At 41.2% G+C, this 23,221-nt stretch overlaps 2 protein-coding genes across 5 annotated transcripts in view; one reads left to right on the forward strand and one right to left on the reverse strand.

Moving 5' to 3' along the window:
• The window catches only part of LOC135116148 (alanine aminotransferase 1-like), a 47,278-nt gene extending 46,150 nt beyond the window's left edge, over window positions 1-1,128 (forward strand). The window contains exon 12 of the mRNA XM_064033394.1: window positions 954-1,128. The gene's annotated coding sequence lies outside the window, so the exon portion shown is untranslated. The remainder of the gene's footprint in view (window positions 1-953) is intronic.
• A 9,386-nt stretch (window positions 1,129-10,514) lies between these two features.
• LOC135116150 (receptor-type tyrosine-protein phosphatase F-like) overlaps window positions 10,515-23,221 on the reverse strand; it is a 66,377-nt gene continuing 53,670 nt past the window's right edge. For all 4 annotated transcript variants that reach the window (XM_064033398.1, XM_064033395.1, XM_064033397.1 and 1 more), the window contains 4 exons: window positions 22,959-23,081; window positions 22,574-22,725; window positions 17,915-18,050; window positions 10,515-15,946 (listed from right to left, as the gene is read on the reverse strand). In XM_064033398.1, coding sequence (XP_063889468.1) covers window positions 15,872-15,946; window positions 17,915-18,050; window positions 22,574-22,725; window positions 22,959-23,081 — 486 coding nt within the window. In that variant the 3' untranslated portion in view covers window positions 10,515-15,871. The remainder of the gene's footprint in view (window positions 15,947-17,914; window positions 18,051-22,573; window positions 22,726-22,958; window positions 23,082-23,221) is intronic.

The raw sequence follows: 23,221 nt of genomic DNA on the forward strand, positions 1-23,221 counted from the left end.
AGGGGTCATATAGACACACTTATTTATATATAATAATTTTTATATTTTATAAACTTGCTCATGTCAGCACCATCCCTGCCCCTCTGCCCCACATCTTCATGACAGTATTGCATGAGCATCACCTTTTCTTCACAGTGGCCCCTAAGAGACCCACCAAGAAACTGGCTGAAGACACTCCAAAGTGCACATGGAAGGTGATGACTATGGAGAAGGTTAACATACTAAATAAATTATGGGATAAAATTAATAAAATAAATTATGCTGCAGAGCAAAAAAAAAAAAAAAAAACTTATATAGGATTTTGGGAGCTCATAGGGTGCTCTTAAGAGGAACACTAATTTCCCACAACTTTTCCTTATGCACGAGTGTGTCTGTTACCTAACCCCTGTGGATGACAAGGGATGACTTTAGTTGGCAAGGCCAGCTGTCTGAAACATCACAAGGGATGAGTTGCGGATCATGTCGTGATGTGCTCGGCCCTGTAAATCAGGCCTACCAGTGCATTCCATGTTCAAACAAGTTTCCATATTTATTTACCCATCGACTCAAATTGACCTGTCATTTTAGTAAGGATACTTTTCTGTATGAATGTACAACATCAAAGTGTATACATTGCTGAATGTCATGGTCATGCTGACTGATGCTGCCTTCTTGTTGAAAGAAAATGTCACATTTAGCTTTGGGAACTCCAAAGAGCTAATCAAAATACTTTTATATCTTGCCTTTTCCCTCACATATTCCTTTCCTCATCATTCCTGTCTATTGAGTAATACATTTGTAATGGCTTGTTTTACCAATTGCTGTTGTAATTTCTGAACATTTTCTTCCCAGCCTTTTCTCGACTTTTTCAAAATGATGCTGACCTAGTGCACTTGGCATCAGTCCCTGCCAACCTCATTTATCCAGGTTGCTTTAGTGGCTGTTGGTACTTATATATACATTTTCTTTTCCAGAATCTCCTGTCTGCACCAGCAAGCATCAACCCCCCCCCCCACCCACACACACACACACACACACACACACACACACACACACACACACACACACACACACACACACACACACACACACACACACACACACACACACACACACACACACACACACACACACACACACACACACACACACACACACACACACACACACACACACACACACACACACACACACACACACACACACACACACACACACACACACACACACACACACACACACACACACACACACACACACACACACACACACACACACACACACACACACACACACACACACACACACACACACACACACACACACACACACACACACACACACACACACACACACACACACACACACACACACACACACACACACACACACACACACACACACACACACACACACACACACACACACACACACACACACACACACACACACACACACACACACACACACACACACACACACACACACACACACACACACACACACACACACACACACACACACACACACACACACACACACACACACACACACACACACACACACACACACACACACACACACACACACACACACACACACACACACACACACACACACACACACACACACACACACACACACACACACACACACACACACACACACACACACACACACACACACACACACACACACACACACACACACACACACACACACACACACACACACACACACACACACACACACACACACACACACACACACACACACACACACACACACACACACACACACACACACACACACACACACACACACACACACACACACACACACACACACACACACACACACACACACACACACACACACACACACACACACACACACACACACACACACACACACACACACACACACACACACACACACACACACACACACACACACACACACACACACACACACACACACACACACACACACACACACACACACACACACACACACACACACACACACACACACACACACACACACACACACACACACACACACACACACACACACACACACACACACACACACACACACACACACACACACACACACACACACACACACACACACACACACACACACACACACACACACACACACACACACACACACACACACACACACACACACACACACACACACACACACACACACACACACACACACACACACACACACACACACACACACACACACACACACACACACACACACACACACACACACACACACACACACACACACACACACACACACACACACACACACACACACACACACACACACACACACACACACACACACACTGAATCACAAATGCTATTTCCACCACCTCCACAACCACCACCACCACCACCACCACCACCACCACCACCACCACCACCACCACCACCACCTTTACTACTTGCCAGATGTGCATTATTCACTGCCATTTGTAACAAATGATCAATACTGCACTTGTTATCCACTGCACAAAACATTTACTTTATCAATGAAGGGGTAAATGCTGTCTCTCTGTGCTGCTGGATCTGCACCTTTTGTACTGTTTTAGCATACAGTTTTCCAGTCCTTTTAATTAACAAAGCAAACTTCACTGTACACAGCAAGAGACCATAAATTGTTTTTAGATTCATGTTCCCAAGGGTGGTGAGTTTTGACACTTGCCCTGATTGTACTGGTATTGTATTGGCTCGCTTACATTGTCTTTTGTCATGCAAGTCTCATTCTGAAAGGTGACTGCCAGACACACAATGCTCAGTAAAAGAATCAAATGCTTGCCAGTAGTTCTGTATTTCTTAGACTGCTGACCCAAGAATATTTAACTTGACTGTAGGTTTGTTGTTGTCAGGGTATGCAATTAGTATATGCATCATTTTTGGGATGTGCATGCTGTGTGTGTACATCTCATTGTGCATGAGATCCAGCAAAGCTTGGGGGACAGATACCTCAGTCCACTTCAGGCTTCCACTAAGGTTCTATCGCACTTGAGGCACCGTCATAGGAAAGGCCTTCTGGTGTTGTGATATGACACACTTGATGTGTAGGAAGAAACATGGACATTTCAACGAATCAACCTTTCACTGCTATTAAGATTTTGATAAAAGTAGCAGCTTCTTTTCAGGTGCTTTGAATGTTATGTAATTTTAATTTTGTTACATTAAATTCTATTTTATTGTATTTATTTATTATTTTATCAGAGTATAATTTTTCATTGCAGTGGAGGATAATTAATTTTTCATCAGATATTTTATCTGTCATAACAGCTTCTCAATAAGAATTAATAAATCAATTAATTCCATCAACTTTCCCCAAGACTCATTCACTAAAAGCCGCCTCTCATAACTTTAAATCGGGATGCAACACTCCTATTCAACCCCCTTTTATTTGACATGTAGAGCTGAGGTGTCATCGCATGGTACTTAAGTGTTGCATTGTTAATATTTGTGTTTTGTGGTCCTGAGATCACAAAAACCACTGTATTACATCCATCTGCACAGTAATTGTCATTGTGTTTCATGGCAGAGTGGCAAATGTCAAGAAATCCAGTCTACCTGTTTTCCTGACGTCTGTTGTATCCTAACAGTGGTTGTGGTGTATCTTGGAAACAACTCAGAAGTTTGTTGGGATTGTGTTTGGAAGTAGCATATTTAAGATACTTGAGAAAGAGAGAGAATTAATCAACTTGTGCCTTCTCCAGGTAAATGCATATTTTCACTTTGATAAATGAGCTTCCACACTTCAAATTTTGAATCTCTCTCTCTCTCTCTCTCTCTCTCTCTCTCTCTCTCTCTCTCTCTCTCTCTCTCTCTCTCTCTCTCTCTCTCTCTCTCTCTCTCTCTCTCTCTCTCTCTCTCTCTCTCTCTCTCTCTCTCTCTCTCTCTCTCTCTCTCTCTCTCTCTCTCTCTCCCCCCCCCCCCAGGTTATGTTTCCTATAGTATTTTCAGGGGTAAGGGAGATGGGATGGGAAATGTCAAATGGCATCTCTTATCACTACATACAAATATGTATAGTAGTCTTAGAAAATGCTCAATTGTCCGTAGATAAGCAAGGAAGCATCTGTTGGTATACATGCTTGGGTAATTAATTGTCACTATCATGCCTACACTATAGCTGTTGTCATCATCAAAGCAAATCACTGAATCACATTTTACATGTATATCTATCTATATATCTATATTCAGCACAATGGCATGGCAGCCTAAGATGCTTGTATAACCACTGTGGTTACAGAATCCTTTTGTGTGGCTGCATTTCATTGATCAGCCAGGGGGATTCAAGAGTAGTGATGAGCACTTAATCAGTCCTGAAGTGATTACACAAAGTTTTAATGCAATAACTTCTTTGTGACACACAAACGTAGGAATGTTGGCATTGATTCGGATATAACAAAATGAAAGGCTCACTTTTGCTTGACTCCATTAATATTATATCATGCATGCAACTCAAGTTTTGAAGTTATGGCCCAAGTTTTATTAATTTTTGCAGCTGTGATAAATGTTACTTGCTCCAAAAGTAAAAAGATTATTAAAAGAAAAAAATGAAATTGCATATGTGCACCACCTCCGTTGTATTCCTTGTTGTACTTCCACAACCTGTTATATGGCAACCAAGTAGCATTTTAAATAGTGACCCTCTCCTCTCCTCTATGTTGTGTGGTTGCACTTGTGTTTACATGTTCCTGCTGCACCCAAAATGATGGCTTGACTTTGTCAAAATGGGAACATGTAACGGGTCATCATGTCACTGCAGGTCTCCTGTATTTACCAAGACTGGGCCCAAAGAAGAGAAAAAAGGCAAAAAAGGATTGAGGCATATCACACTTAAGTTATCACCATCACTGCAGATATGACAGTAGTTTGCATCACCATTCACAGCTGCAGGTAAATGTGAATGTAGTGATGGGCACAGGCAATGTTGGAACGTATGACTTAACATCTCAGTGGACCTACTGCATATCATGAACCTATAATATATCCTGGATTCACCAGGTCAAACAAACATATCATTTCCCAAGAACAATATTTTTTGTAACTCCAGGTGTTGCTTACCAACAGTGTCTTCTGGTCATGCAATGACTAGAATTTAAATGGTAGTTTGAAAAAATAAATATCTTACAGAATATAAATTTTTACTAGTATATTTTGAAAGTATTATCCATCCAAGGCTTTTTTTTATTTTTGAATCAAATAATCCAAGGTAACTGGTGGCATCCTACAAGTTGCCATGAAGTGAGTGGCTTATGTGTACGTACCATAGGATGAACTGTAACAAGCTAAAGTACAATTAGAAGAGTCCAGTTGTTAGCTGAAAATATTTGTGTGTGTATGATTTGTGACTTGTGGTATGTGATGTGTAAAAGATTGAGATTGTGTCAATTTATTTTAACATGTTAATTTGTTCAGCTATTTCTGATAGTGTTGATAGTGATAATACTCTGTAGTCCAATAATTACTGTGGTGGTGAAGCAAATGTTGCTTGATTTTAAATACATCTGTGGTAACAAAACATACCATTGTACTGTTGTGCACATTTGTGGTACAGGTAAGAACTTAAAAGTGTTATTCACTGTTTGTTCTCAATTATTGAAAAGTGATAGTTTTAATTCTGTTGTGCAATGTGCTAATGTGTCATAGGCTAGACAGTTTTGTACAGTCAGCAAGAAAAAAATACTTTGTTTTGCTGCAGAGGTCATGAATTTGGCTTCTTAGTAAACAAGTAATCAAAAACATTGTCATGAAGCACTGCACACAATATGATCTCACCTTCAAAAATTTTGTTACACAGTCCAAGATGCCTCTCTTTGTGTAGGATTTTAAATACAAGCTTTCTTCATTACATTATGCATAGCCTATCTAATCTTAAAATGCATAAATTCACAACACAACAGTACTAATGATGCAATAAACTGCCTTGGGAATGTCAGGTCATCTTGTAATAAGCTGACTTTGGGTGTCGTAAGAAGCACCAATTTCTTGGAGGGAGCAACTACTTCGTGGCTCTGGCTTTGGGCTCACACTTTGTAGGACAAAGAATACCCTAACACAAGCCTTATTAAACACACAAGGACAAAAGTGCTCTTTTTTGCTGATTGTACCTGTGCTGGGTTTAAAATAAAGGTGTTTATGTAAAATAATGAAATTATTATTCAGTGCTCCTCAGTGAAATATCTTTTGTACTGTAGGTTAGAAATTTGGGTTGAATTATAAATGCAGAGTTAACTCGTCTTCATATACGGTTATGATAATTTTTTTCCATATATAAACAATCACTACAGCACACGATTTGAGCCGACATTGGAACTCCCTGCCTGCTTCTGTGTAACCCCCACCAATAACTTGAACTCTTTCAAGAGGGATGGAGGTTTCAAAACACTTATATTGGGGATAATTCGTTTGATTCTCCTTTGGGGATGGGGCCTGATGGGCACTTCAGTAGGCCTTTTTTTTTTTTTCCGCATGATGTCGCCCTTGGCCAGAACCCCTACAGTGTGAAAAGAATAGAAAATCTCGTGATCTATTGTAAGCATGTGTTCCTATTCTAGTTTGAGTAAACCTAAATGATATAATATTTTATCGTTCTATTTTGTTATCAAGGTAATTACAGTGGTGCCTCGAAATCAAAATTGAATTCGTTCAGGAAACTTGTTCGGATTGCAAAAAATCCGGCTCCCGAATTACTCGTATTTTCCCTACAAGAAATAATGGAAAATGAATTGATCCGCTTCTGGAAACCGCCAAGAAAACCCATTACCCCAGAGACAGTGATCTGAACTCCCGTATATTGTCTCTTAATGAAGTGTATCATTTGTACTTAGTTCAGGTCAATAAAAGTAATAATAATAATAATAATAATAATAATAATAATAATATATAATATATATATATATATATATATATATATATATATATATATATATATATATATATATATATATATATATATATATATATATATATATATATATATATATATATATATATATATATATAACTATTATTATTGAGAGAGAGAGAGAGAGAGAGAGAGAGAGAGAGAGAGAGAGAGAGAGAGAGAGAGAGAGAGAGAGAGAGACCTATTTTGTCTTGGAACTTCGTTATATATATATATATATATATATATATATATATATATATATATATATATATATATATATATATATATATATATATATATATATATATATATATATATATATATATATATATATATATATATATATATATATATATATATATATATATATATATATATTATGCGCAATCACAAAAATCAATTCCTGTAGAGGTCGAGTATGACAGACGAGGTAACACACGAGTTGTAGAGATGTGTATCAGTTGCCTAAAACGTCCCGACTTAAAAGGAAATTTAATTGTGACAAAAAAAAGTAAAGTTACAGTATGTTAAAAATATGCGCTAGTAAATTTTAGTAACAAGAAGGCTATCGTAATCACTCGCTCATTGCCCACAGCCATCTTGATTCACTCTGAAACTGTGCCAAAAAATAGGAAGGAAATGGCCGGGTTGTTGGTGTCCTGCGGTTGTCTTGTTAATATTGTGTGATATTATATACTTACCTCTCAGGAGAGTTTGTTTTTATTATGTTTATTATCCTTGCATTATTCTCTTTTTTATATGTTCAAAATAAATACGGTACGTTGGTATTCGGTTTCTGAAAATGTGTTCGGATTTTAGGGCAAAATTTTCTCAAAAACATGCTTTAGATACCGATTTGTTCGAACAATTGGGCGTTCGGACTCCGGAGCTACCACCGTATATGGAAGCTAGATTAATCAATTAGGATTATCCACATGCCATGACATCACATATGTTTACTTACTAGTCACGTAGTGATAGGGGCGCCCCTACCAATACTGAACACGTTAATATCACCGCCCCTCTCACGTACCACGCTGGTCGTCGCAGACACTCCAAGCCTCTGCTCAGTGAAATCTCTTCCTTTGGATGTTCTCATTTCTAAGATAAGGATAGGAGATGCTGAAGTGGAGCCGCACGCCTCGTGAGGGATGAGTGTGTCTTGTGAGACCTTACCAATGTTCAGGTGAAAAAAACAAGTACTCAGACTGTCCATCGGAACCATGCAGGGAGAATGACCAATGTTGACATTCGATCAAATTAGAGACTTCTGAATTAAGAAATGTATGAGCTGTGCAGCCATGTACGTGTATGGAGTACGGACGATTTACAGATAAGATTGGTGTAGATTAGTGCCTTCTACTAAGGTTGCTTGAATTCCATTCTCTCTCTCTCTCTCTCTCTCTCTCTCTCTCTCTCTCTCTCTCTCTCTCTCTCTTTGTATTATGTATTTTGTAGATCAAGATGTATTAATAAACTATTGGTTATACTACTACTAGTACTACTACTGCTGCTACTACTTCTGTGTGTGTGTGTGTGTGTAAGATGCGCTGAAGTAACACTAGAATGAAAGGCGAGCGTGTTTCCGTGTGGTGGGGTGTGAATGTTGTATACATTTTGAAGCGCCTTTTCTTTTCTCTTATAAGGACTATTTCATAGGCCACAAGGGCGATTGGTAGGCTTCTCTTTTTTTTTTTTTTCACGTTAACGACTCAAAATCCTTGTTAAACCATTACCATTCACCAGAACCATGAAAACACCCTTGCAAACTGCAGTAACTTCCACTCGAGCCTGTTTTAAGAACTCGAGATTAGGCACCGAAACGTTTGAGACTCGATGAACTAGTTCAGGGAAAGGACGCGCAGCCTGCCCTGCCCTGCTTGGCCATGCTCGGCCTGTTTTCCCTGCTCACTCAAACGCCACCACAAACATTTGTGTCTGAGCTCATCTACTTTCAACAGTCTTCATTGGTTGTTATTGTGATATGTAGAGGTGTTTTCATGATTCTGTTGTGATAGTGATACTTCGGTAATTATTCTGCATCATCAAAATGAAGAGCAACCATGAAAATTTATCTCTGTGACTTGAAAATGGTCCTTACAGGAACGTGACTCTTTTCAAAACAAGACGCAGTATTTCTAAAAGGTTGGCCGGATACTGAAGGGGGAAAATGTAGTCTGAAGATGACAGAGGAGTAATGAAACGTAGAAAGGTAGAAAAGGTGCGTCGAGTGGAGGGAGGTGTGTTATGTGATGAGTAGAGAAGCAATGAAGTGTAAAGTAATGGATTAGTTATGCAGTAAATCAAGTAATGTGTAATATGTGAGGTGTAGAAAACCAATGGAATAGTAATGAAGTAAATCTAACTATATGAAGCGTAGAGAAGCAATGAAGTGTAAAGTAATGGAACAGTAGTAAATTAAATCAAATAAAGTGTATTATGTGAAGCGTAAGAAAATAATGACTTAAAATAAGACAATGGAGTAGCAGTGAAGTTTAGAAAAACAGAAGAGTGCGACAAATAAAGTTAAGGAATATTGTGAGAAATAAAAAAAAAAAAAAAAAAAAAAAAAAAAAAATATATATATATATATATATATATATATATATATATATATATATATATATATATATATATATATATATATATATATATATATATATATATATATATATATATATATATATATATATATATATATATATATATATATAAAGCAAAAATATGTAAATTGTAGAAAAACGAAAAAAAAGCTAAAATAAAGCACAGGATTGTAACTGGAAAATAGGAAAAAGTAATTGCATAGTATATGTGAAGTACAGCGTGAAATGAAAGTTAAAATAAAATTGAAGTACAGTAAAGTGAAAGGTGTCAAGAAAAGCGAAGCATTAGAAGTGAAGTGGACGAAAACCACTACCATGGAACGTAACAAATAACGTGAATAAAACACACACACACACACACACACACACACACAGGAAAGGAAGGAGGACTAAGGAAGCGATACACAATGTTAGAGGTCACAAGAAGACGAATAAGAAGAGACCGAGGACTAGTGGTGGTGTTCTTCACATAAAGTAATTTATGTTCTGCGGAGGTGGTGCTGTGTTATCAGCTACACAGTTGCTGCTGACTCCTTAAGACTGGCACCGCCGCCACCACCACCACCTCCAAAAGTAAGTACACATTAAGATGAATTCCGTAACTTCGTGGTATTATAGAGTTATGTACTCGTATACATATAGGAATATTTTACAGTGTATTCCTGCTCCGTATCTATTTGGGGAAGGTAAGTGTCTGCTGTGGAGATAGTCAAACTATTTCAAACTGCAACACGCTGATCGCTTCACTGATACACTCGACCACGTCCTCCTCACATCATCGTTTCTCAAAATTCTTGAAGTGAAATGGCATTGCACGTCGTTACATCCTTTCCTGAGTGGAAGCTGGAAATGATAAAGAGGCTTAAGGTATTTGTATTTGTGTACTTTGAACTTATGTAGTTTTGTCAGTGAGCTAAAGAAGTAACTAACGTAAATGTCTGCTCACTGTTGGCGGCGTGACCGTGATGTAATGTTTGGAGTGAAAAACACGAGGAAGCATATAGGTCTATTGCACATTTGAGTGTTATAAGCTTTGATGGGGAGGTCAAACACACACAAAATAACATAAGTACAATACAAGAGATCATACATGTTTTACTAAAACACTATCACTATTTCATCTAACAAATTCTGACAGTATTGAAGTGCTATTACATGGTATCTGACAAAATCCTAGGCTATAGAAGTACTATCATAATCATTCACTGTGGTCAATATTAAGCATCGAGAACCAGCCGTTGAGTCAACTGTCATTCATACTTCCTGTCATATCCACTTTCAAGCTGATGACTCTAACCTGCATTTCTCTACATCATTTGCTGGATATTCAACTCAGCAAGAATTAAACAGATCACACAGATAAGGCATATAGTCTAACTTATGATTTTACTATGATTTCAGAATAAGGCAAAGCATACCTTGCAGTGTTCATTGCCTCAGAAACTCGTTTCCTTTTTTTTAATCTGCCCACTTGACGCAACGTTTGTGACAATTACCCTCGCTTCTTCAATGACGCTCAACTATTCCAACTTCTTCAGTGGAGGAATCAAAAGCCTTTCGTCTCATAAACTAATTTCTTTTAACAAATTGACTTCATTGTCTCACTCACCACTGCAAAGATGCATCTCTCACCATCTTCTGCTGTTATTTCCATGGTTACTATTTTTCTGAACTCACCAACTGTAAGCCTCTTCCCCCCCCACAGTCTTGCTGCACGAAACTTTCTACTCAGTCATCCCTATTCTGTTCATCTCTGGTTCTACTTATTCTTCTTCCTATGACTTGAACTTGTTTCAGAGGAGGAATAGCAGGACACCTTGATGGCTAACTCTTTTGGTTCTCTGTAGTTTCTTTTCGGAAGTTGCATTAGGACTTTTTTTTCACTTTTTAAAGCTTTGGACAGTCTCCCTAACGCGTAAAAATATAATGAATAAATAAATAAATAAATAAATAAAAGAAAGGAAGAAAGAAGAAAGCAGAGGAAAAAAAAGAAACTTTTGGCAATTGTACGAATATCGAGCGTTGGGGACCGCCTTGGTACAGGCGGAATTGAAAATGTTGCGATTTGCTCTTGGAGTGACGAGGATGGATTAAATTAGAAATGATCACATCAGAGGAACAAGACACGTACGTCGGTTTGGAGACAAAGCAAAGGAGGCTAGGCTGAGGTGGTTTGGACATGTCAGGAGGAGTGACGAGGGGTATGTGGGGAGGAGGATGCTGGACATGGATCTACCTGGCAGGAGGAAGAGAGGGAGACCAAAGAGAAGGTTTATGGATGCTGTGAAGGGAGACATGCAAGTGGTGGGCTTGACAGAGGAAGGCGTAGAAGATCGAGTGCATTGGAGAAGAGTGATCCGCTGTGGCGACCCCTGAATGGGAGCAGCCGAAAGAAGAGGGGACCGCTTTGGTACAGTAGGATCGCGCGCGCTTTAGGGGCTCAAGTGCACATGTTCAAATCCTGGCCACGGCTTGCCACGGTCCGAAGGTAGAAAAGGCATCCACTTGAGATGACGGTTCCCAAATGCCAAATCCAAAGTTCCTCGTTAGGAGGCACCGTCTTAGCCCGATAGACTAGGAAAAGTAGAAGGAGAACCGAAAAACAAGAAGAAAAGAGAGAGAGAGAGAGAGAGAAAAAAAAACGAACATTAATAGTGAAAAGCGGAGCAGAGGTTGTGCATGGTTTGTTATCACCTCAACCAGCCGCGACTGTGGCGATGATTGCAAAGTAATACTAAAAACTGATTCCAACCCAGCCTCTGTGGCGGCAAGCCAGCCCAACTCAGTGCCGGTCACAAGCCCGGATAAATGGGGAGTGTTGCTGACAGGTCTCGTCAGTCGAGCGTCAAAAACAAGACCAAACATAAATAATGAATCTCGAGTTATTTGTGGACAATAGTATGGCTAGGGCGTCCCCCTTAAGCGACGCGCTGCAACAACCCCTGGTTGCAGTGGAAAATGGGCAAAGGGTACCACAGAAGCCACGACTGCAGTTAAAGAAGATAGTGGGAAACAAGACCAAGAACTGGAAAAAGAAGCCAAGAATTAGAATAGGCAACTGGAACATAGGAAGTCTTACAGGTAAAGGAAGAGAGCTAGTGGATGTAATGCAGAGAACGAATACCAAAATCTTGTGCATCCAGGAAACTAAATGGAAAGGAAACAGTGCTAGAAAAATAGGAGGAGGATACAAAGTGTATTATGCTGAAGAATGTACAAAGAAAAATGGAGTGGGCATTATTCTTCATCCAGATGTACAGGAACAGGTTACTGAAGTTAAAAGAGTTAATGACAGGCTAATGGGAATGAAACTAATCAGAGACGGAAAAAATATGGCATATTGTATCTGCATATGCACCTTAGCAGACTTGCAGAGATGAGGAGAAAGAGGAATTTAGAGAAAAAAGCTTGAGGAGTATATATAAAGTATAGCACGAACAGAATTAATAGTAATAGCTGGAGACATGAATGCACATGTAGGAGAAAGTGGTAATGGATATGAAGGAGTCCATGGTGGAATGGGTTTCGGAAGACGAAATGTAGAAGAAGAGCGATTGCTGGAAATGGCAGAAGCAGCAGAAATTACAATATTGAATACTTGGTTCAAGAAGAGACAAAGCCATCTAATTACATATAAAAGCGGTCAGAATGAGACACAGATTGACTACATATCCTGGTAAGAAGAGAAGACAAACGTCTTGTAATGGATTGCAAAGCTATACCTGGAGAACCAGTGGTGACGCAACATTGAATATTAGTAGCAGATTTTAGGATGAAAAGTGGAAGGAAGACAAGGAAAGAAGAAAGAAAGAAAAAGATTAAAGTCTGAGAAATGAAAAGTGAAAAGAAGAATGAGTTTAGAAACAAAGTTGAAGAAACGTTCAAGGAAAGATATAGAACTGGCAGCTTACCAGAAACAGCAGCGGAGGTGTGGGAAGATATGAAAGATATATTAGTAACAAAAGCAACAGAGATTTGTGGTAAGACGAGTGGGAAACCAAAAGAAGAGGAAGATACATGGTGGTGGAATGACGAGGTTCAAGCTGCAATAAAGGATAAGAAGTTAGCACTAAAACAAATGAAAGACATTGAGAATGACACCACTAAAGAAAATTACAGACAAGCCAAGAAGAAGCAGGCAAAAAGAGCAGTAGCCAGAGCAAAGAGTAATACATACAAAGATTGGTATGAGAGGCTGGATACACCAGACGGAGAGAAGATTATATACAGAGTAGCGAAGGTAAGAAATTAAATGAGGAAAGATGTTGGTGAAGTAGCAATAGTAAAGGACCAAAACGGAGACATTTTTATGATGGAAGAGGACATAAAAAGATGGCAGGAATATTTCTCAGACCTGTTAAACATGGAAAATGAATATGAAGAACTGAGTGAAACATTACCAGTGGAAGGGCCAATACACAACATAAGTAGAAGGGAAGTGGATAAAGCCATAAAGAAGGGAAAGGCTAACAAGGCAGGAGGAAAATCTGAAGTAACAATAGAAATGATTAAAGCACTGGGAGAGTTTAGAGTGGAGTGGACATACTCATTGTTACAAAAGATTTGGAGCACGGAGAAAATGCCTGAAGACTGGAAGAAAAGTAGAATGGTTAAGTTGTATAAGCGGAAAGGAGATATATTAAGTTGTGAAAACTACAGAGGTATTAAGCTGTTGGAGCATAATCTGAAAATACTAGAGAGAGTGATAGAAGGGAGACTGAGAAAGATGGTTAAAATACACAAGCACCTATTTGGATTTATGAGGGGATTGAGCACTGTAGATGCAACATTTATTGTGCGACAGATACAGGAAAAATATCTAGAAGGAAACAGAAAGGCGTATTGGTGTTTTGTGGCCTTGCAGAAGGCGTATGACAGGGTGCCTAGGAAAGTATTGTACTGGAGTTTGAGAAAGAGAGGAGTGCCAGAAAAGGTGATAAGACTAGTGAAAGTGATGTATGAGGGAGCAAAAACAACAGTGCAGACAAGGTATGGGGAAACGGAATCCTTCCCAGTTGAAGTAGGACTCCATCAGGGATCAGCTTTGAGTCCTTTTCTCTTTCTCATAGTGTTGGACACAATAACGATAGATGTGAGACAATGAGGACTGTGGGAGTTGCTGTTCACCGACGAGCTAGTCATCATTGCGGATACGGAGGAAGAGTTACAGGAGAGATATTTGTTATGGAAAGGCAACCTGGAGAGAAAGGGAATGAAAGTGAACACACAAAAGACAGAGGTAATGGTAAGCAACAGAGAAGGTTGTGAGGAAATAAATGTAACATCAGAGGATGACGTAAGATTGAAGCAGACAAGAGAGTTCAAATACCTAGGATCAGTAATTGCTGAAGAAGGAGGAGCAGAAAAAAAAAAAAAAAAACAGTTAGATAAAGAGTAAAAGCTGGATGGGAAAAATGGAGGGAAGTGAGTGGAGTAACCTTAGATAAGAAAATACCATTGAAGCTGAGAATGAAGATATACAGCTGTGTGTGTTGAGACCAGTACTTCTGTATGGTGCAGAGACATGGTCTTTAAGGAAGAAAGAGGAAGGCATTCTGGAGAGAACGGAGATGAGGATGGTGAGATGAATAGGTGGCATTTCACTGTTAGAAAGGAGACAAAGTGAAGATATAAGAAGAATGTGTGGAATATGTAATATCAAGGAGAAGGCAAGAGAAGCACGACTAAGATATTTTGGACACGTGATAAGGAGAGAAGAGGATGAACCAGTGAGGAAGGCAATGATGGTGGAGGTCAGGGGGAGAAGGAGGGTTGGGAGACAGAGAATAAGATGGAGAGACGTAATAAGGAGTGATATGAACAAGCTGGGAGTGCAAGATGATGCAATGGACAGAAACAGATGGAGAAGGATAACTCTAGCGGCTGGCCCTGCAATACACTGGGATTAAGGTCGTATGAAGAAGAAAAAGACTAAAAACTGATTCCAAAAAAATAGTAAAGCGTAACGCGCGCGCGCACGCACGCACGCACACACACACACACACACACACACACACACACACACACACACACACACACACACACACACACACACACACACACACACACACACACACACACACACACACACACACACACACACACATGATCAAAATGCATTTACATAACGTGCTAGAGACTACTACTACTACTACTACTACTACTACTACTACAAGTAATTCTACTACTACTACTACCACTACTACTACTACTATTACTACAACTACCACTACTATCACCACTAACACTAGGATTGCATTTTAGATGTGTCTCCCCTGCGGCACCCAAGCGTCAGTGGGTGGTGTGAATGCGTTGTGTTGCGCAGTGATCCATCAGGCAGAGCGCCTCACTCAGGCGAAGTTCCCGTATTGGTTGTTGGAGGTGAGGAAGGCGGCCATGGCTGAGTGCAGGAAGATGTACTGCTCCTGTGGACATTACAGGGGATTACAGTACACAGGAGCATACGAACATAGGGAATAGGACAAAAAGCCAATAGGTGCAGACGTGGCAGTCCCTTTATGAAGCATACCTATGCATGTCCATCAGTCATTCCTGTTCGGACTAACTGTTTTTGATGTCTTGACTAGGCTGTCTGATTTCACTACAGACACACACACACACACACACACACACACACACACAAGAGTATGCATCTTCATGATGTTTGGAAATTAATTCAAATGCCCAAATAATAATAAGTTTCTAGCCAATTGCTGCCTGCTTTTTATCTTGAGATTAGAATAATATTATCTAGGAGGAAGAGACGCAGACGCTACTTGCTGGTAAAAATGTCTACAACTTTACTGGAGTAAGCGTGCAAGGAGCTGTGGGCAGGGAGGGGGACGGGTGCATCACTGAGGCGTCCCTTGGAAGTCATAGTTTGCCTGTAGTACGACTGGTACCAAAAGATTCCGGGACTAGGTTTATATAAAAGAAAGAGCTTATTTGAATGAAGTTAGGGAATCATCCCTAGAGTAGCGACACAGCGTCCAAGACGCCGTTGCCACTGCTGAAACGCGTCCTGGAGGCTGGAAGTCTTGTTCTTGAAGCGTGTCAAGAATCTTCTGCGATTCATGTTGAATCTCCTTCGTTGTGTCAAAATAGCGCGCTTTCAGGTGCAGGTTTATCTTCGGGAAGAGGAGGAAGTGGCACGGGGCCATACTTGGCGTGTCGGGCTAGTGCGGAAGGGTGATTATGCTACTGCGGCAAACACACACACACACACACACACACACACACACGGTCCGCTAGTGTAGTGGTTAGTGCACTCGGCTCACAACGGAGGGGCCAGGGTTCGATCTCCTGGGCGGACGGAGATTATTTAGGTGTGTCTCCTTACACGTGTAACCTCTGTTCACCTAGCAGTGAGTAGGTACGGGATGTAAGTCGATGAGTTGTGACCTCGTTGTCCTGGTGTGTGTTGTGTATGCGTGGTCTCGGTCCAACCCAAAGATTGGTCAGTATGAGTTCTAAGCTCTTTCCATAGGGGGGACGGCATATGGTGTCGAGAGAGACCAGCAGCAGACTATATAGTGATTACACACACAGCTCAGTCAGATGAGCTGCATGGTCGCCTGTAGCACCCAACAAGCCTCGTGCCACATTTCAGGCTGTTTCCGCAGAACAGACGCCTTGAAACATTGCAGCAAAATTTGCTGTCGACAGTCTGGTCCTGGTGGACGAATTCACAGTGAACAACCCAGTGAATGCCTAAAGTCTGCAGAGCAAAGGTAGAAATCGTTCACAAGTGGCAGGATAGGAGCGGATTATATTCAGCATTTTGTAAATGCTTGTGAATATGTTTATTGTCATGATGGAGTGAGCTAAGTGTATGCCACAGTTTGTCCTATAAATCTGGCGCAGAGCTCTTCTCAAATGTGCCGGAAGAATGGAAGGGTGCGTGCAAGGGCTCTGACCTCCAGGCCGGACGGAGGCAAATGCCCTCTTAACGTTGCAAGTCCTGTTCAATCTGCTGTGAACAACAAGGGGCGCAAGCTGACGAGCTGTGTCCTTGCCTTCCCTTGGCAGGAGTGGAAGGCTAGCACTCCTGCCATCCCTTGTCTGTGTGTGTGTGTGTGTGTGTGTGTGTGTGTGTGTGTGTGTATGACTTTTTATTTTATCCTCTCATTCTTTATTGCAACATGAAAAGTGAACATTCTTCTCTCTATCCATCCATCCATCTATCCATCCATCTATCGATATATCTGTATCTATTTCTATCTCTCTGTGTATCAGTCTCTATATATAGATCTATGTCTTTATATATTTGTCTATCTATCTATTTGTCCATCCATCTGTGTATGCAGCACATCATGAGTAGCACCGTTTTCCTTGCTGGCATGCCTCCCCTGGTGTGTGATTGGCATTCAGTTCGCCAGGTCGCGGCAACTCACCAGGTTCACCACAAACTGTGGTCTGTCTTGCTGGACACTCGCCACCGAACGATAGATGTCCACTTGCTGCATCAATTTGGTGCGGGAAACTGCCAAGAGGAGAGCAGCCATCACCCCGCAGCCCGTCACGCCGTCCCTGCAACAGTATCACAGATGTATCGGATATCTGCATCCGAATCCGCGGAATATTTACATGGCTTGTAGCATCCCAATCCGCATCTGCATCTGCGGTTCTGATAGATAAGACATCTGCATCCGCATCTGCATTTCTATGAAATAGATATCTGCATCTGCATCTGCATCCACACTACACACAAAGGATGTTGCGAATTTATTTTTTTTTTTTTATGTAGGAAGGATACTGGCCAAGGGCAACAAAAATCTAATAAAAAAAAAAAAATGCCCACTGAAATGCCAGTCCCATAAAAGGGTCAAAGCAGTGGTCAAAAGTTGGTGGATAAGTGTCTTGAAACCTCCCTCTTGAAGGAATTCAAGTCATAGGAAGGTGGAAATACAGAAGAAGGCAGGGAGTTCCAGAGTTTACCAGAGAAAGGGATGAATGATTGAGAATACTGGTTAACTCTTGCGTTAGAGAGGTGGACAGAATAGGGGTGAGAGAAAGAAGAAAGTCTTGTGCAGCGAGGCCGCGGAAGGAGGGGAGGCATGCAGTTAGCAAGATCAGAAGAGCAGTTGGCATGAAAATAGCGGTAGAAGACAGCTAGATATGCAACATTGCGGCGGTGAGAGAGGGGCTGAAGACAGTCAGTTAGAGGAGAGGAGTTGATGAGACGAAAAGCTTTTGATTCCACCCTGTCTAGAAGAGCAGTATGAGTGGAACCCCCCCAGACATGTGAAGCATACTCCATACATGGACGGATAAGGCCCTTGTACAGAGTTAGCAGCTGGGGGGGTGAGAAAAACTGGCGGAGACGTCTCAGAACACCTAACTTCATAGAAGCTGTTTTAGCTAGAGATGAGATGTGAAGTTTCCAGTTCAGATTATAAGTAAAGGACAGACCGAGGATGTTCAGTGTAGAAGAGGGGGACAGTTGAGTGTCATTGAAGAAGAGGGGATAGTTGTCTGGAAGGTTGTGTCGAGTTGATAGATGGAGGAATTGAGTTTTTGAGGCATTGAACAATACCAAGTTTGCTCTGCCCCAATCAGAAATTTTAGAAAGATCAGAAGTCAGGCGTTCTGTGGCTTCCCTGCGTGATATGTTTACCTCCTGAAGGGTTGGACGTCTATGAAAAGACGTGGAAAAGTGCAGGGTGGTATCATCAGCATAGGAGTGGATAGGACAAGAAGTTTGGTTTAGAAGATCATTAATGAATAATAAGAAGAGAGTGGGTGACAGGACAGAACCCTGAGGAACACCACTGTTAATAGATTTAGGAGAAGAACAGTGACCGTCTACCACAGCAGCAATAGAACGGTCAGAAAGGAAACTTGAGATGAAGTTACAGAGAGAAGGATAGAAACCGTAGGAGGGTAGTTTGGAAATCAAAGCTTTGTGCCAGACTCTATCAAAGGCTTTTGATATGTCCAAGGCAACAGCAAAAGTTTCACCAAAGTCTCTAGAAGAGGATGACCAAGACCCAGTAAGGAAAGCCAGAAGATCACCAGTAGAGCGGCCTTGATGGAACCCATACTGGCGATCAGAAGAAGGTTGTGAAGTGATAGATGTTTAAGAATCTTCCTGTTGAGGATAGATTCAAAAACTTTAGATAAGCAGGAAATTAAAGCAATAGGACGGTAGTTTGAGGGATTAGAGCGGTCACCCTTTTTAGGAACAGGTTGAATGTAGGCAAACTTCCAGCAAGAAGGAAAGGTAGATGTTGACAGACAGAGCTGAAAGAGTTTGACTAGGCAAGGTGCAAGCACGGAGGCACAGTTTCGGAGAACAATAGGAGGGACCCCATCAGGTCCATAAGCCTTCCGAGGGTTTAGACCAGCGAGGGCATGGAAAACATCATCACGAAGAATTTTAATACGTGGCATGAAGTAGTCAGAGGGTGGAGGAGAGGGAGGAACAAGCCCAGAATCGTTCAAGGTAGAGTTTTTAGCAAAGGTTTGAGCAAAGAGTTCAGCTTTAGAAATAGATGTGATAGCAGTGGTGCCATCTGGTTGAAGTAGAGGAGGGAAAGAAGAAGAAGCAAAGTTATTGGAGATATTTTTGGCTAGATGCCAGAAATCACGAAGGGAGTTAGATCTTGAAAGGTTTTGACATTTTCTGTTAATGAAGGAGTTTTTGGCTAGTTGGAGAACAGACTTGGCATGGTTCCGGGCAGAAATATAAAGTGCATGAGATTCTGGTGATGGAAGGCTTAAGTACGAGTACCTTTTGTGGGCCACCTCTCTATCATGTATAGCACGAGAACAAGGTGTGTTAAACCAAGGTTTAGAAGGTTTAGGACGAGAAAAAGAGTGAGAAATGTACGCCTCCATGCCAGACACTATCACCTCTGTTATGCGCTCAGCACACAAAGACGGGTCTCTGACACGGAAGCAGTAGTCTTTCCAAGGAAAATCAGCAAAATACCTCCTCAGGTCCCCCCAACTAGCAGAGGCAAAACGCCAGAGGCACCTTCGCTTAGGGGGATCCTGAGGAGGGATTAGAGTGATAGGACAAGATAAAGATATGAGATTGTGATCGGAGGAGCCCAACGGAGAAGAAAGGGTGACAGCATAAGCAGAAGGATTAGAGGTCAGGAAAAGGTCAAGAATGTTGGGCGTATCTCCAAGACGGTCAGGAATACGAGTAGGGTGTTGCACCAATTGCTCTAGGTCATGGAGGATAGCAAAGTTGTAGGCTAGTTCACCAGGATGGTCAGTGAAGGGAGAGGAAAGCCAAAGCTGGTGGTGAACATTGAAGTCTCCAAGAATGGAGATCTCTGCAAAAGGGAAGAGGGTCAGAATGTGCTCCACTTTGGAAGTTAAGTAGTCAAAGAATTTCTTATAGTCAGAGGAGTTAGGAGAGAGGTATACAGCACAGATAAATTTAGTATGAGAATGACTCTGTAGTCGTAGCCAGATGGTGGTAATTATATAATTATTACAAATTGCCGAACTTGCAAAATTGAAGATGAAAATGAATGAATGCATGTTTACTTAATTATCTTCTGAAATCACACCTTTTATTATTTCTTTTACATAGTAACCTAATGTGTGTGTGTGTGTGTGTGTGTGTGTGTGAGAGAGAGAGAGAGAGAGAGAGAGAGAGAGAGAGAGAGAGAGAGAGAGAGAGAGAGAGAGAGAGAGAGAGAGAGAGAGAGAGAGAGCGTGTGTGTGTGTGTAGTTATACAGGGTGTCCCGTAAGGACGCATAAATGAAAGTTGAAGTAATTTTGAGTTGGAAGCATTGTAATGTCAAATGGTGTTTAATGCAATGGTTTGGAGGTTATAGGGCATAATATGAACGCCTAAGAGCTGGTGAGAGGGAGAGGTAGAGAGCGGCAATGGTGGGCGTTGCCATCTTGAAAGTTAGTTGATTACACATCAAAATTTTCATAAGATAGACATAAAATGAAGTTCAGGAACGTGGTGTACCATTGCAGCAAATAACAGCTTAAACCTAACGGACTCCATATAGCAACAGCGATCAGGTGGACGCTGTGAGACGGTGGTGTGCCAATTTGCTCCTGGCTCAATATTATTAGTCTCGATGACTCCACTGCGCGTGCGCACTACAGTGAGATGACGTCATCAAAACATCTTCCAAGTATATTATATATTTCATGCATTATCAACTTATGTATGGAGTTATAATGACGAATTACTATTGCTGTGTTGCCTGTGGAATATGTTTGGATGAGATTGGAGGAAGTAAACAAGAGCAGTGAGTGATAACAGAACACCATTCCATGCCCGAGTGTTGAAGGCCCCCACTGAATTTTATACTCAGATTTTACGCTTTATTATCATATGTACCAAATATGTTATGATCTCGCTCACTCACTCTCTTCTCATGTTTACTTGATCCATTTATATCCTAACATATTCCACAGACAAGAAAGCAATAGTGATTTGTTAACAATACTCCATACTCCATTGATAATACGTAAAATATGATATATGAATATTAAACACGGCACATGACTTTCTCAAAATCTCACAGAAGATTGCATGAACTTGGTAAACGTTAGGAACCACTGAAATACATAAATATAAAAACACGATGGTAGGACTTCTACACTTGCACAGAGTAAGTTTTGGTGCTGTTATCACATTACTCTTGTTTCCTTGTTGCTTTTCTATCCTAACATTCCACAGCCAGCACAGCAATACTGATTTGCCAATAGAACTCCATGCAGATGTTGATTCCCGTCGAAGTTGTTCCCAGGAGCAATTTTGATGGTGGGAGCGACTTGGCAAGACACCATGTTCATATTTGAATATCATTTAACTTGCAAACCATAACGTTAAAAGCTTTCGACTTTAGAATAATTCCGACTTAGAATGACACCCTTGAGGATGTCTAAAAGGTACACCCCGCCTGCTTCAGTACACACACACACACACACACACACACACACACACACACACACACACACACACACACACACACACACACACACAGAGACTTCCTCCCCCTCCAACACTTCCACAACAGCTACAATTCGACACACAAGGCAACACCCTGGTTCTTTCCTTGATACACACTTGCAGGTAAAGAGGGGCGGCTGGTTCAGGGAGCAGAGCGCCTCCATTCTCTCAATGACTGCAAGGAGAGGCTCTGGGGAGGCGGGCAGGCAGTCAGTGGCGGGCCACCCTCGCAGGCTAAGCAGCAGGCACTTGTGGTTGTTAACTCGGCCCTGTGCGCGAGAAGGAAGGGAACACAAGTTTATAAAGTGACGCTATTCTCTCTCTCTCTCTCTCTCTCTCTCTCTGAGAAGGATCCTCTATATGTGCTATCGTACACCTCTTACTTCTAGATCAGATGAATAGTGTAGCTTATCATAAACAGTCTCGTAAGGATCAAAGGACCCTTTTTCCTATGTTCTCCTCCTGCTCCTCCTCTTCCTCCTTCTCCTCCTCTTGTACTCACCAGACTCTTCACGCTGATGTCCACCTGTCGTTCGTAGAAGTTCTGGAAGGCCTGTGTTGGACCAACCTTGAGAGTCATGTTGCCCAGCATCTCAGAGGACTCGCACGCGACATCTGGAAATTCCTGTACGGGGAAAGAGCGCGCCGTCACCGTGTGTGTGTGTGTGTGTGTGAAGAAAGCTGCCCTAAAACTAAAGAATAAATAGATAAATAAGGAAATTAATAAATAAAATAACAAATAAAGAGTCCGCTCAATTTCTCGCT

The sequence above is a fragment of the Scylla paramamosain genome, chromosome 30, assembly GCF_035594125.1.
Source record: "Scylla paramamosain isolate STU-SP2022 chromosome 30, ASM3559412v1, whole genome shotgun sequence".
Taxonomy (NCBI): domain Eukaryota; kingdom Metazoa; phylum Arthropoda; class Malacostraca; order Decapoda; family Portunidae; genus Scylla; species Scylla paramamosain.